The sequence below is a fragment of the Haliaeetus albicilla genome, chromosome W (genome assembly GCF_947461875.1).
Source record: "Haliaeetus albicilla chromosome W, bHalAlb1.1, whole genome shotgun sequence".
NCBI classification, from domain to species: domain Eukaryota; kingdom Metazoa; phylum Chordata; class Aves; order Accipitriformes; family Accipitridae; genus Haliaeetus; species Haliaeetus albicilla.
Window position 1 is genome coordinate 19,113,572 of NC_091515.1, and position 12,657 is coordinate 19,126,228.

Sequence of the window (12,657 nt, forward strand, 5' to 3'; positions counted from 1 at the left end):
TCCACTTGCCTGGTTGACATATAACATCTTCCTTGAAGGGGTAACTTTCCTTCACGCTTGACAGGCGTCATCTCCAGAGGCTGAGGGCTTGTGTCCCTTTTCCAATTGCCTTGTCAATGCTACCTTCCCTGGCAAGCGATCCCAGCTGCTTGGCTTCCCTGCCTTCTAATTCCAGGCTACTAGCCCCATTGTCCCAGCATCAGAGCAGCCAGGTGATAATATGCTCACCTATACTACTGCTGAAATCTTTTTGCATATCCCACAGCTCACTCGGGGATAGGGATTGGGTGATTACCTCTGATTCTGCCTCTTCCTCCTGTTTTCATGATGACCCTGGTTCACCTTCATCCTTTGCTAAGTGAACTGATTTTTTTGTATATTTCTTCTTGTGCATGAGGGTGACTGATACTGGCATAGGTTGGTTTTCTGGTTCAGTTGCAGTGCCTGTTGTCGTGGTTGGAGTGGCCGCAGTGCCTGTCATTTTGTTGTTAGATCCAGAGACCTCCTCTTCCCCTTGAGGGTACTAAATAGTGTTGAACAGGGCTTGATATGCATGGGCCAGGCCCTAGCACATTGCAGTAAGTTGTGTCTCCCTGGAATTGTCAGGGTGACAGCATACTTTTTCCAAATATTTTATCTAGTTTTTCCAGATTCTGCACTTGTTCAAAGGTGACGTTCCAAAACACTGGAGGTGTCCACTGCCTAGGCATTTGCCCATAGTATCCCCCACACCCTGCCACTCAATTATTCAGCCTCGGGGCAGATCTCTGGGTGATCTTCTTAAATAGTTCTTTAATGCTAAACAAGACCTGAACCACATTCAGGAACATGCTAGTTCCTAGCAGTAGGACCATGCTGGTTTCAACATCTGAAGGGTATTCAAATTTTTCAAAATTCTCAAATGCTATTGTAATTAGACTAGAGGGGAAGGGGAAGAAAGTTTTCTCGCCCATAGATTGGCTCTCTGAGGAGGAAAGGTAAAGGGTGTAATTATTAATAGTTTCCCACAGATGGGTCCTGAAGCATAGAGGTGATGACAATGCTGAGTGCAAATACCGGCTTAGTCCCATGACCGAGAATTTTATCATGCCATAAGCCAGTGTTACACAGTATATCAAAGCGAAAACCTTAATCCGCCTCCCGCAGATGATAAGCAGCAGCACAGGGACTATATACAGCAAGTGAGGTGATACATAACTAAACTCTTAAGATCGAGCGCCACAACTCTAAGAGCCAATAAATCGACATTGTGACCATCGACTATTTAACTAATATAATGAATGCTTCTAACAAATTCTTTTTGATGCTCTCTGGCCAGATCTGTCGTTATTTCAACCCTTCGTGCCCTATGTTGGGCGCCAAAAAGGACTGTCATGGTTTAACCCCAGCCGGCAACTAAGCACCACACAGCTGTTCACTCACTTCCCCCTCACCCAGTGGGATGGGGGAGAGAATCGGGGGAAAAAAAAAAGGTAAAACTCATGGGTTGAGATAAGAACAGTTTAATAGAACAGAAAGAAAATAATAATGATAGTAATAACGCTAATAAAATGACAATAATATTTATAAAAGGATTGGAATATACAAGTGATGCACAATGCAATTGCTCACCAGTCACCGACCAATGCCCAGTTAGTCCCTGAGCAGCGATCCACCCCCCCAGGCCAACTCCCCCCAGTTTATATACCGGACATGACATCACATGGTATGGAATTATCCTGTTGGCCACTTTGGGTCAGCTGCCCTGGCTGTGTCCTGTGCCAAGTTCTTGTGCCCCTCCAGCCTTCTTGCTGGCTGGGCATGAGAAGCTGAAAAATCCTTGACTTTAGTCTAAACACTATTTAGCAACAACTGAAAACATCAGTGTGTTATCAATATTATTCTCATACTGAATCCGAGGCATAACACTATACCAGCTACTACAAAGAAAATTAACTCTATCCCAGCTTGAAACCAGAACAGAGCAAAATGCATTTAAAGTGTACCTTCTATACAGGTTGCAGGAATTAATAACATTGATAGTAAGGCATGCTAGTTTCCTAAAAGAGCAAAACAGTGTTGTGGAGATTTCCATAATTACTGAAAATTAATTAGATATAAGGTCTGAACAGATGATGTACAATTCTAGGTATAGAGTCTGTATATGACAAGTATGGAATATCTGTCATTACTTAGAGTTTTTTCTTCACTACTGCTTCTAAAAATATTTTGGTTTCTATCATATGAAAAATCATATTTTAAATTTATAATAAGGGCTTTTTGCCTTGTGGCCAGTCTTTTCAATTTATTCTTGCTATTGATATATCTGCTATTATGATATGGAAAAGGTGTTCACTATAACTTGCATTGAATTTTCCACCTCAGTTTAGGCCACTGAGCATTAGGACCTGGGGGCTTACAGGCCCCTTTTAATCTAGTATTCATTATTTCCTATGAATCTTTTTATGCATTAGAAGTATATTCCTTTAGCTGTATAATTTGATCATATGTAGTTTTGATAGCATGCTGGGATATTCTTAGCTTTGGCTGCATGAAGGAGTACTAAATCTTTACCTCATAGGGGTTATGGTAGTAGTAAGCAGAATAATATGACTCCATGAAGGAGCCCTAAATCTTTTCCTCATAGGCATGATAGTAGTAGTAAGAAAAATATGACCCTGCTGGCTTACAATGGTGGTAAGGCCTCGCAGGAAAAACAAAACACAACCAAAAACCTACAACAAAAAAACCCTGGAGAGTGATTCTTCTGATATCTTTGAGGTTCAAATAATGCAGTATTCAAGACTCTTTAGTAACTTTTAGTTATGTAGCCAAATTTTATATTTACAAGACTAACTTTAGGAATGCAGATTTAAGAAATTTGACTGTACTTTTTGCTTTCATTTCTCCATCTGTAAACTAGAGATAAGTGATATTCTCTTTGAGAAGAACTTTTAAATAAGCTGATAAATTGTATTATCAGAGAAGATGAATTATTCAGTATAGACTTTACATTGTGACAGTGTTTGGGGAAATATTGTAGAATATATTTGATGGAAATTAAAGTTATGACACTTGATCACTGCTCACATTAAATATAGTTTACATCAGTGTCATAGTAGTTGTTGCATAAATGTGTGCTTGAGGGCAGGATAAGATGTATTTATCTTGGTTTATTATTGTAAGGATTTCTTAATTATGCTTAATTTCTTATAGGAGGTGCTGAAACAGCTACAAGGAAGTATTGAAGATGAGACAATGGCATCTTCTGGACAAATTGACTTAATGGAACGACTTAAAGGTAAATTTAGAATTATGCTTTAAGTAGGTTCATTTGTTTCTTAGTTGTTGTTGCTTTAGGACAAAATTTTCCAACTCGGCTGCATCTTCTTTCCAGTGCTAACTTTAGAAGTTAGGCGTAATCTCAGTGTCTGTTATTTTTTGCCAATTATTTTAAGATACATTTTCAAAAAAGAATGTGTTCTTATGTTGCTTTTGTGCTTTTGCTACTTTTACCCTAAGGCTTCATATGAATTGCATTTGATATATCTTACACTTTATTCACTTCATAAAAAAACTGGTTTTAATTGTTTAAATTAGTGGTAGATTAGTTAAAAAAATTTTCTGAACTCATTTACATGCCCTGCCCTTTCCCTGTCACATTAGTAGAACTGTATTTGTTATGCTGAAAATTGACGCCTCCTTCCCTAGAGCATGTGGCAGAATGTGTACCCATCCTGTTATATGCGATGTGCAGAGCAAGCTCAGATTAGTGACTCCCTGCATACATCTGTTATCCCTATCATAGAACCAGAAATATTGTAGAAGATGTCTACATTTAGGCCCCTATGGTGGAAGCGCTTATCCTTTACATGATGGTGGAACATCTGTGGGATCCCTGAGAAAGAGGCTATTAGGAAGTGGGACACAAGAGCAATTAATATGATATTTATGCCACACACTGCCCGTTTTTTAAGAAAGGCGGGCATACTGGTGTCATGATACTGTTCTGGTTGGCAGGATTGTAGTTTGGGCATCTCTTCATTTAGAGGATTAGTATTCTCTAACTGTACCATTAAGATTGGTTTTGTTCACATTATGTTCTGTGTATCCTAAAGCAAAATGTTTTAACTGTTTCCATCAAAAAAGTCATAGATTTGTTCATGAAGTATGAAAATAAGATAGAAATGATCTTTTAGATTTGTGCTGCTCAATTTCAGCTCTGCAAATGTTTGCTCTTTATTGTCCAGAACTGAACTTGGAAAGTAGTAACTTCCCTGGAGTGAAGTTAAGGCCAAAGGTGTCTATGCGTTCATATGGGAGCTGGGAAGGGTCTGTGTCAAGCCCTTCAGAAGAGTGCAGTCCTGTTCCCATAGGATCATTTCCAAGAAGAGGATTTATGAATGGAAGCAAAGAAAGCACTGGTTATTTAGAAGAGCTAGAAAGAGAGAGGTAAACTTTTTCATTTATTCATTCAGTATTCATTGACTTCTAATTTTAACATGAAAATTTACTAACATATCTAATATTTAGCTATCATGCATATGATTTTGGTCGGTGGTATACTTACCCTACCAGGGAAGGAAACCAGGAATATACATTAGATTTAAATACACAAAACCATCAGAAATCCTAAAACACAATATAGCTTCTGCATATATATATTTCATTGTTACTGTTTTTTTGCTGAAGGTTATTTTATCAGCAGATTTTCAGCACCTTAAATATTTTTTGGAGGTGGGGGGTGGAGCATCCCAAACACCTCCATATCTCCTCACCACTGTTGATAAGTGCTGAAACTGTAGCAATGTGATGGTGCAGTCTTTCTCTTGTTTGAAAATGGTTATGGCTACCATAGGTGGTTGATTGGTTACTTAATATTAGGAGTCGTTTACCTAGTGATTCTTTTCTCTTAACAAAAATGACTGCTAAGCAAAGGCATCTTGAGATGTCATCCCCATATGATGTTTTGCCTGTTGGTAAAACCATAGATTTTTTTTTTTTTTTGGAAGGTAATATGAAGAACATTACATCTAGGGCATATTGCAAAGTTGTCCCACAATATCAATCAATTGTGAAGGAAACACAAAGTAAGAGACATGCAGCTGTTTCCATTGAAGGCTTCTTTATATCCTAAAATGAATCTGACTGAGATACCAGATGTTTTCAGGGGCCTCTCTGCAAGACAGGGGTTTCTAAAGATTTGGGCATTAAAAGCTACTTGATGGATGGGATGTGTGGTGGGTTGAACTTGGCTGGCTGCCAGGTGCCCACCCAGCTGCTCTCTCACTCCCTCTCCTCAACAGGACAGGGGGAGAAAATATGATGAAAAAGCTCATGAGTCAAGATAAGGACAGGGAGATCACTCACCCATTATCGTCACGGGCAAACCAGACTCCACTTGGGGAAAATCAATTTATTTTACTGCCAATTGATGACAGTGTAGGATAGTGACAAAAACCCCAAAACTAAAAACACCTTCCCCCCACCCCTCCCTTCTTCCCGGGCTCACCTTCACTCCCGACTTCTCTATCTCCTCCCCCCACTTCAAGTGGTGCAGGGGGATGGGGAATGAGGGTTGTGGTCAGATCATAACACTTCGTCTCTGCCGCTCCTTCTTCCTCATGCTGTTCCCCTCCTCCAGCATGGGGTCTCTCCCATGGGACACAGTCCTTCACAAACTGCTCCAGCATGGGCCCTTTTCCAAGGGATACAGTTCTTCAGGAACAGACTGCTCCAGCATGGGTCCCCCACAGGGTCACAAGTCCTGCCAGAAAACCTGCTCCTGTGTGGGTTCCTTTCCACAGGCCGCAGTTCCTGCCAGGAGCCTGCTCCAGTGCGGGCTCTCCATGGGCTGCAGCTTCCTTCAGGGCATATCTACCTAATGTGGTGTGGGGTCCTCCATGGGCTGCAGGGTAGATACCTGCTCTGACGTGGTCCTCCATGGGCTGCAGGGTGGATACCTGCTTCACCATGGTCTTTTCCACAGGCTGCAGGGGAATCTCTGCTCCAGCACCTGGAGCACCTCCTCCCACTCCTTCTCTGACCTTGGTGACCTGCAGGGTTGTTTCTGTCACATTTTCTCACTCCTCTCTCTTTCAGCTGCTGCACAGCATTTTTTTACCCTTTCTTAAATATGTTATCACAGAGGCACTACCAACATTGCTGATTGGCTCAGCTTTGGCCAGCGCTGGGTCTGTCTTGGAGCCGGCTGTAACCATAATACAAAAGCTTGGTGGGTAGCACTTTAGAAACCCCTGCTCTAAAGGGCCTTTCCTGGTGTTTAGTAAAACTTTTGCAATCAAAGGCTGAAAGGAGTACACTTTTCCGCTAAGGTACTATGTCTAGGTCCCTTTCTTTCAGTCCTATCAATAAAATTGAAGCAATTTCCCATGAGTCTGTTCTGATCCTCACCTAGTAGACACTCTATTTTTTCATTTTCCTAGTCAGGATCACTCGTCATGTTTTCTTCCTCTCATAAAATCTAGGTTTATGAAGGGTTGTATGAGAATATTTTCCCTTAATTTAGGAATATTTTCCCACTTGCTCATTCCAGTCTTTAAGAATCTAATGTGTCTGCCATTTGAACTAATGGCTATCTTCCTTTCCAGTTTTCCATTGAAATGGTCTTTCTTTGTAGTGCCTAGAGTATTAGCAAGATTAATGGAACAGAGTTTTCCATGTATGGTATTTCATAGGGGCAGGGCACCTTGGTTCTTATTCAGAGTAAGAGCATCTTTCCAGTGCTGTATTCTACCACATGATAGTAAAATCTTTAAGTGTACTTAGGGCTTTCAGTTAAGCTTCAAATGAACTCCAGGTCACTCAGAACAAGGAGTATTAATTTATAGCAACTGGAGTTCTTCAGTGTGGTTAGTACATCTGTTTTATGATCTGTGATCCTTTCCCACTATTGTGGATTCTAAGGTGACAGTTTTTTGAATGTTTTTCTCAATGATAATGACAGCTTAAGCAGTGAACTGATCTTTGTTTAAAATAACCATGGGAAAAAAAGGGAGAGGGATATTTTAATTTGAGATGAGTACGCTGATCTGTTTATGAAACACTACACAAGCAGTGTTACTGTCACGATTGAGGGGGTGAAGATTTGTGCTGCTGAGAAAATGATCTGTAGAGACATGGTCACATAACATCTGGCTTCACTATTAGTGTCATGGTTTAAGCCCAGCCCAGCCGTTAACAAAGCATCACGCAGCCACTCACTCACTCCCCCCACGGCCACAGTAGGATGAGGAGAAAATATAAAGGCGGGCTCGTGGGTTGAGATAAGGACTGGGAGGGATCACTCACCACTTATGGTCACGGGCAAGAGACAGGCTCAACTTGGGGAAGAAACAAAATCAATTTAATTTACTACAAATCAAAACAAAACAAGGCTATTAGGAAGTAAAACCAAACCTTAGAACACCTTCCCCCCACCCCTCCCTCCTTCCCGGCTCAACTCCATTCCCGGTTTTCTCTACCTCCTCCCCCCAGCTGCGCAAGGGAACAGGGGATGGGGGTTGGGGTCAGCTCGCCACACATTGTCTCTGCCACTCCTTCCTCCTCAGGGGGAGGACTCCTCACTCATCCCCTGCTCCACCGTGGGGTCCCTCCCACAGGAGACAAGTCCTTCACAAACTTCTCCAACATGAGTCCTTTCCACGGGCTGCAGTTCCTCACAAAGTTCCCTGGTGTGGGTCCTTTCCGCGGGCTTCAATTCTTCCTGAACTTCCCTGGCGTGGGTCCTTTCCGTGGGCCGATCTTCAGTCAAGAAACTGCTCCAGCACGGGCTTTCCCATGGAGTCATGGCCATCTTCCGGGGCATCTGCTCCACCATTCACCTCCATGGGCTGCAGGGGGACAGCCTGCCGTCTCACCATGGGCTGCAGGAACATCAACCTCCTCTGGTGCACCTCCTCCCCCTCCTTCCTCACTGACCTTGGTATCTGCATAGGTATTCCTCTCACATTCCAATCCCACCACTCACTACCGGTTCCCCTTCTTAAATATGTTATCCCAGAGGTGCTACCACTGTCACCGATTGGGTCGGCCTGGGCCAGAGGTGGGTCCGATTTGGAGCTGGGGGAGCTTCTAGCAGCTTCTCACAGGAGCCACCCCTGCGGCCCCTCCCCCGCTACCAAAAAAACCACCTGCGCCACATAAACCCATAACAATTAGTGAAATGATTAATAATCAAAAATGCCCTATTCATTACGCTGTTTGAGGGGACACATAAGAACACTTCAGGCATCAGCATGGACCCTGAATAGCCAAAAGAATCAGAATTTGAGGGTGGGGAACACAGGACAGTGCATGTGGAATCACTAATTTCTGAAAGGAAAAGTAACCACTTATTTTCCTATGCTCTGTGTTTAAATTTGTTTGGCATGTTTAGTAAGTTTCTGTGTTTCTAAACATATTTAACAAATATTAGTTTTCTAGTAGATTTTGTTGTTTGTATTAAAACAGACTTTCAAAGAACTCATGGAATTTGCAAATCTCAATATTAAAACAATTTGAAAACAAAGCTAACATTTTTCAGAGACCTGAAATGGGAACATTTCCACCCAGGAATCTAATACATTGGCACAATACATGCTGCTTGTGGGCAAGAGCGTTTGGACGAGGACCAAGTCATTTATTAACTGTGTGTGAATTTAGCAAATTCACTAGATGTTTACCTTGGCCAAAATGATCTTCTTAAGGGGAAAAAAAAAATGGATTCAGTTACCAGAATAAATTATGAAATTGTCTACATATTTCTCTTTTGCTCATCTCCCCTCTAGTTCCAAAGTGCTTAAGAGGGGGAAGAGGGTGTATGTGTTTAGGTTACCAGTTTAGAATAGAATTCCTATTAAATGTACCCTGCTTTCTCTCTGGCTAGTTCCAGATTTATTTGGTTTTACTGAATTACTGAAGCACGTACCTAAAAAATTTTAATAGTATTTTCTGTAGAAACAGCTAACATATCCTCCAAATTTGCTATCTCAATCAATAATTATTTTTTATGCAGACAATTCTGTTTCATTTTCCTATTTTATGTATTGCTTGGTTGAAAGAGAATTGTACCTGTTTTGCTTCTGGTGTTGAGCAAAAGCTACTGTTTGAAATATCGGTAGCTTTGAGAATAATTTTCAGGAATTGCTACCTTATCAAGGTTTTGTCATTTTATGGCATACTATTGGAAGTGAAATTATTAATTATAATTGTAATTATGTAACGTAAGTAGAGTAGCATATATTTTGTTACCCTTCTTACTGGGAATAACATTGACATATTTATCCAAAAAATATTTCTGTGATCCTGCATTTATTCAGCTTTACTTAATGTTGGGAGCTTCAGAAAAACCTCACAAAACCCCACAAAAACCAAACCACCACCCCCACACACATTAGACAAGTCTTTGAAAAACTCATCCTGCAGAAAAGCAGTTCAAATTGAAAACCTTTTTTCCTCATAAAAGCATTATAATGTTCAAAAAAACTTACTTCATTTGCCTTGCTGCCTTCTCACTGAACTTGGCAGTGTATGGCTGTCATGGTTTCAGCCCAGCCGGTAACAAAGGACCAAACAGCCACTTGCTCACTCCTCCTGCCCCCCTCCCGTGGGATGGGGAGGAGAATCAGAAAGGAGAAAACAAAAAAAACCCAGAACCTCGTGGGTTGAGATAAGGACAATTTACTGGGACAACACAAAAAGAGAAGTTACAACAACGAGGGTACTGATAAAAGAGTATACAAAAAGAGTGATGCACAGTGCAACTGCTCACCACCCAGAACCCGATGCTCCGCCACTTCCCCCACCAAAAGCCCCCCCTAGCATGCTCCCCCTTTATATACTGAGCATGATGTCACGTGGTATGGAATAGCTCCTTGGCTAGTTCAGGTCAGCTGTCCTGGCTGTGCCCCCCCCCCTCCCAGGTTCCTGTGAAAATTAACTCTATCCCAGCTGAACCCAGGACAATGGCAGAGGACATAATATTCTGTGTTAAAGAATTTTCAGTCATGGGTTTCTCTAGGTTTGCTTTATTAACAACTCAGAGTTGGGCCACCATGCCACCATCACAGTGAATGGCGATGGATAACTCAAAAACGCCTTCTATGTATATGATTTTACAAAACAATATGCAATTGATGATTTGTCAAAAGAAGTTCTTGGTGTTCTTGGTGTTTTTCCACGAACTCTCAGTTCTCTATTCTCCAGTGCTTTCAAAAGTCCAATACATTTTCCTGTCTCAACTGATTCTTATTGTCTTGTCCTGGTTCTTCTGAAGTTAGTGGTCGTAGGCAGAAGGTCTCTGGTCACCACAGTCACTTATTTTCTTACACATCAAAGATTACCTTTGAATTTCTGAGAATCACTCAAGCTATTCTATTAATTCATCTTGCTCTAAAGTTAATCACTTACTCTTATTCTTATGTCCTAGGTCTAAGATGTATGATCCTTCTTCTGTTGATTCAGCTTGACTGGGTTTTAAGCCAGCCATGGTGAGGGCTACACATGGGACAAACAAGCAGCTTATGCATATTGTTTTATAAGCATCTGCATTCTATTAATCATGTCTAAAACAATTTCTAATCATTAGTTATATGTCTGATATGAATAGTCTTAGAAACAATGAGGCTTAAGGCCTAGTTCCCTTTGCATTCTGCTATTGTGAAAGTACTGATATAAACAATCTTGGGGTGTAAAAAGATGGAATAACTGCATTAGGTTTTTCCATCAAAATTTTTCTTTGATCAGTAACAGCTCTTCCACCTTAAACTGTCTTCTAACCTCAAAATCATGATCCACAATGATCAGCAACAGATGAGAATAATCTTGATTCATACCTTTATAAAAAGTATTTGCAAATAAAAATACTTTTTATAAGGATTGAATTAATTATACATTTGCAAATTTAATTTCATAAACTGGACAGACCCAATGCATGGACACACAGGGAGGAGGAAAAAAGGGAAGCTGTTGTTAGGAAAATCTCATTGCCTAACTATTGTACCAATTAGTCTTTATAGTATGAAATTGTATGAACTTTCTTAAGATATATATAGTTTACATTGTATACTGCATAGTCGTGGTTAAGTCAGTGTGACTAAAGGAACCCCAGCTCATTGCAAGGAGGAGGATGACAGTGCCCACCCTGAAGAATGAAGGATACCCCTGGACTACCGAGATAACACCAGCATCCTAGCCCCTCTAACACCTCTGTGAAGCCCTCCCATTGTCTGGCATCGTAGATAAGTAACTGTAGCAAGACTGACTCCAGGGACGTCTAGATCAAGAAAGAAGCAAGTGGATGATGATGCTGTAGAATTATAGTTGCTTTGCAAAACAGTAGTATGTGTGTGTTAAGTAGTGATTGGTCAAATCATGTTGTATCTGAATGCTTGAAAGGTATAAGAACCCTGTATAAAACTGCATTTGCTGTGCCTCAATTTGAATGGGACACCTCAGGCACATGAATAAAAGAATTACTCTTGTAATTCTATACTTTGCATCCTAGCCTCTCTCCTTGGTCAGCACAGCCAGTTGTGAAATTTTCGTGACACTGTGCAGAATGCCTGCATGTACAGAAATCAGGCAGCCAGGGTATGTGTTAGAGGTTTGGGAAGTTGGGAGGCAAAAAGAGGGACTCTCTCACAGACTTTCCCTGAGCAGAATCTGTTAGCATTTCGTTCAGTCTGACTAATGTGTCCCAACAACAGGGTTACAGTCCTTGACTTAGGGAATTCCTGCCCAGACCCATCCTTATGACTGAGGAATTCCAGTTATTCTGTAATTGGGCTATTGTTACCTGCAACAGTAGGGTAATTGTAGTTTGTTTGTTTTCGCTGGTTTTTGATTGTAAACCCATCTGGTATAATAGCTGTCCCAGTAAGCAACTTAATGTGTGGTCTTGACATTCTTTATTTAAAAACAAACAAAAAAAACCAAAACAACTCCACAGTTCTGTTTCAACATAGCTCTCGAAAGTTCTGTTACTCTGTGTTTAAAAGAATTCAGCACTCTTAGGTTTGTGTAGTTTTTCAGTCTTTTGCAGCTAAAGTGAGGGAGAACAGCTTGAAAACTGAATCGTTAGTATAAAACTATGGTTTTCCTTAACCTCTTTCATAGGAAATGTAGCTGTCATTAAGAATGTGATTCAATAGAATAGGCAATGCCAGTTACTTCTTTATACATCTGAATTTTTATAAGAATTCTATTTTTTTCCTTTCCAAGATGTATCAAAACCTGTCAGTATTATTCTCAGTTCTGTCCATCTGTCCTTGAAAAAAATTAGGGCTATTAGTTTAGCAGTAACTAATATAAACTAGATCCTGGAAATTTTAACTTTCCATTTGACCAATGTTCAGGTTACTTGCTTTGGGTATGGAATATTAACCTTAAGTCACTAAAACTAATTTGAAATATTTTTGTATTGGGATGGAGTTAATTCTCCCCATAGCAGCCCTCATAGTGCTGTGTTCTGCATCAGTAGCTAGAAAGGTGTTGATAGCACACCAGTGTTTTGGCTACTGCTGAGCAGTGCTCCCACAGCATCAAGGCTGTCTCTCCAACATTTTTGCCACCCCTCAATGGCAGGCTGGGGCAGGGCAAGATCTTGGGAGGGAACATAACCAGGACAGCTGACCTAAACTGACCAAACAGATATTCCATACCATATGATGTCAGCTC

General features: G+C 40.8%; 1 protein-coding gene across 7 annotated transcripts in view; it reads left to right on the forward strand.

Moving 5' to 3' along the window:
• Positions 1–12,657, forward strand: part of LOC138683431 (adenomatous polyposis coli protein-like) — a 148,769-nt gene that overhangs the window by 38,428 nt on the left and 97,684 nt on the right. For all 7 annotated transcript variants that reach the window (XM_069775168.1, XM_069775166.1, XM_069775165.1 and 4 more), the window contains 2 exons: positions 3,196–3,280; positions 4,230–4,431. In XM_069775168.1, the coding sequence (XP_069631269.1) occupies positions 3,196–3,280; positions 4,230–4,431 (287 nt within the window). The remainder of the gene's footprint in view (positions 1–3,195; positions 3,281–4,229; positions 4,432–12,657) is intronic.